The 312-nt window shown below is 45.5% G+C and overlaps 1 protein-coding gene across 1 annotated transcript in view; it reads left to right on the top strand.

Annotated features, from left to right (window-relative positions):
- Positions 1–69: 69 nt before the first annotated feature.
- CSUI_008609 (smc n terminal domain-containing protein) overlaps positions 70–312 on the top strand; it is a gene marked incomplete at its 3' end in the record, with an annotated part of 3,047 nt that continues 2,804 nt past the window's right edge. The window contains exon 1 of the mRNA XM_068068737.1: positions 70–255. Coding sequence (XP_067919287.1) covers positions 187–255 — 69 coding nt within the window. The remainder of the gene's footprint in view (positions 256–312) is intronic.

A 312-nucleotide genomic window follows, 5' to 3' on the forward strand; every position in this document is an offset into this window, starting at 1 on the left:
CTTCTTTCCTTTCTATGTTTTTAACCTGATGTCCTTCTTCTCCTCTCTTTGCTCTTCTTCTTCTTCTAGGTAGGGGAGCAGTGCTCCTCTTCCTTCTTCATCAACGGCGAAGAAGCGAAGGGAGAAGAAGTTCGCCAGCATCTTCATAGGAAGTTGAAGCTCCAAGTAGACAATCTCATCTGCTTTATGCCCCAAGAAAGGGTCCCAGAATTCACAAGTATGAAGTCGGAAGCTCTCTTCACTAATACACTTAAGGTAGGGGAATGGGATATACTCCAGACTCTCCACATTCTTTCATTCCCCTCAACGGCG

Source organism: Cystoisospora suis (genome assembly GCF_002600585.1).
Source record: "Cystoisospora suis strain Wien I chromosome Unknown contig_4881, whole genome shotgun sequence".
In the NCBI taxonomy this organism is placed as follows: domain Eukaryota; phylum Apicomplexa; class Conoidasida; order Eucoccidiorida; family Sarcocystidae; genus Cystoisospora; species Cystoisospora suis.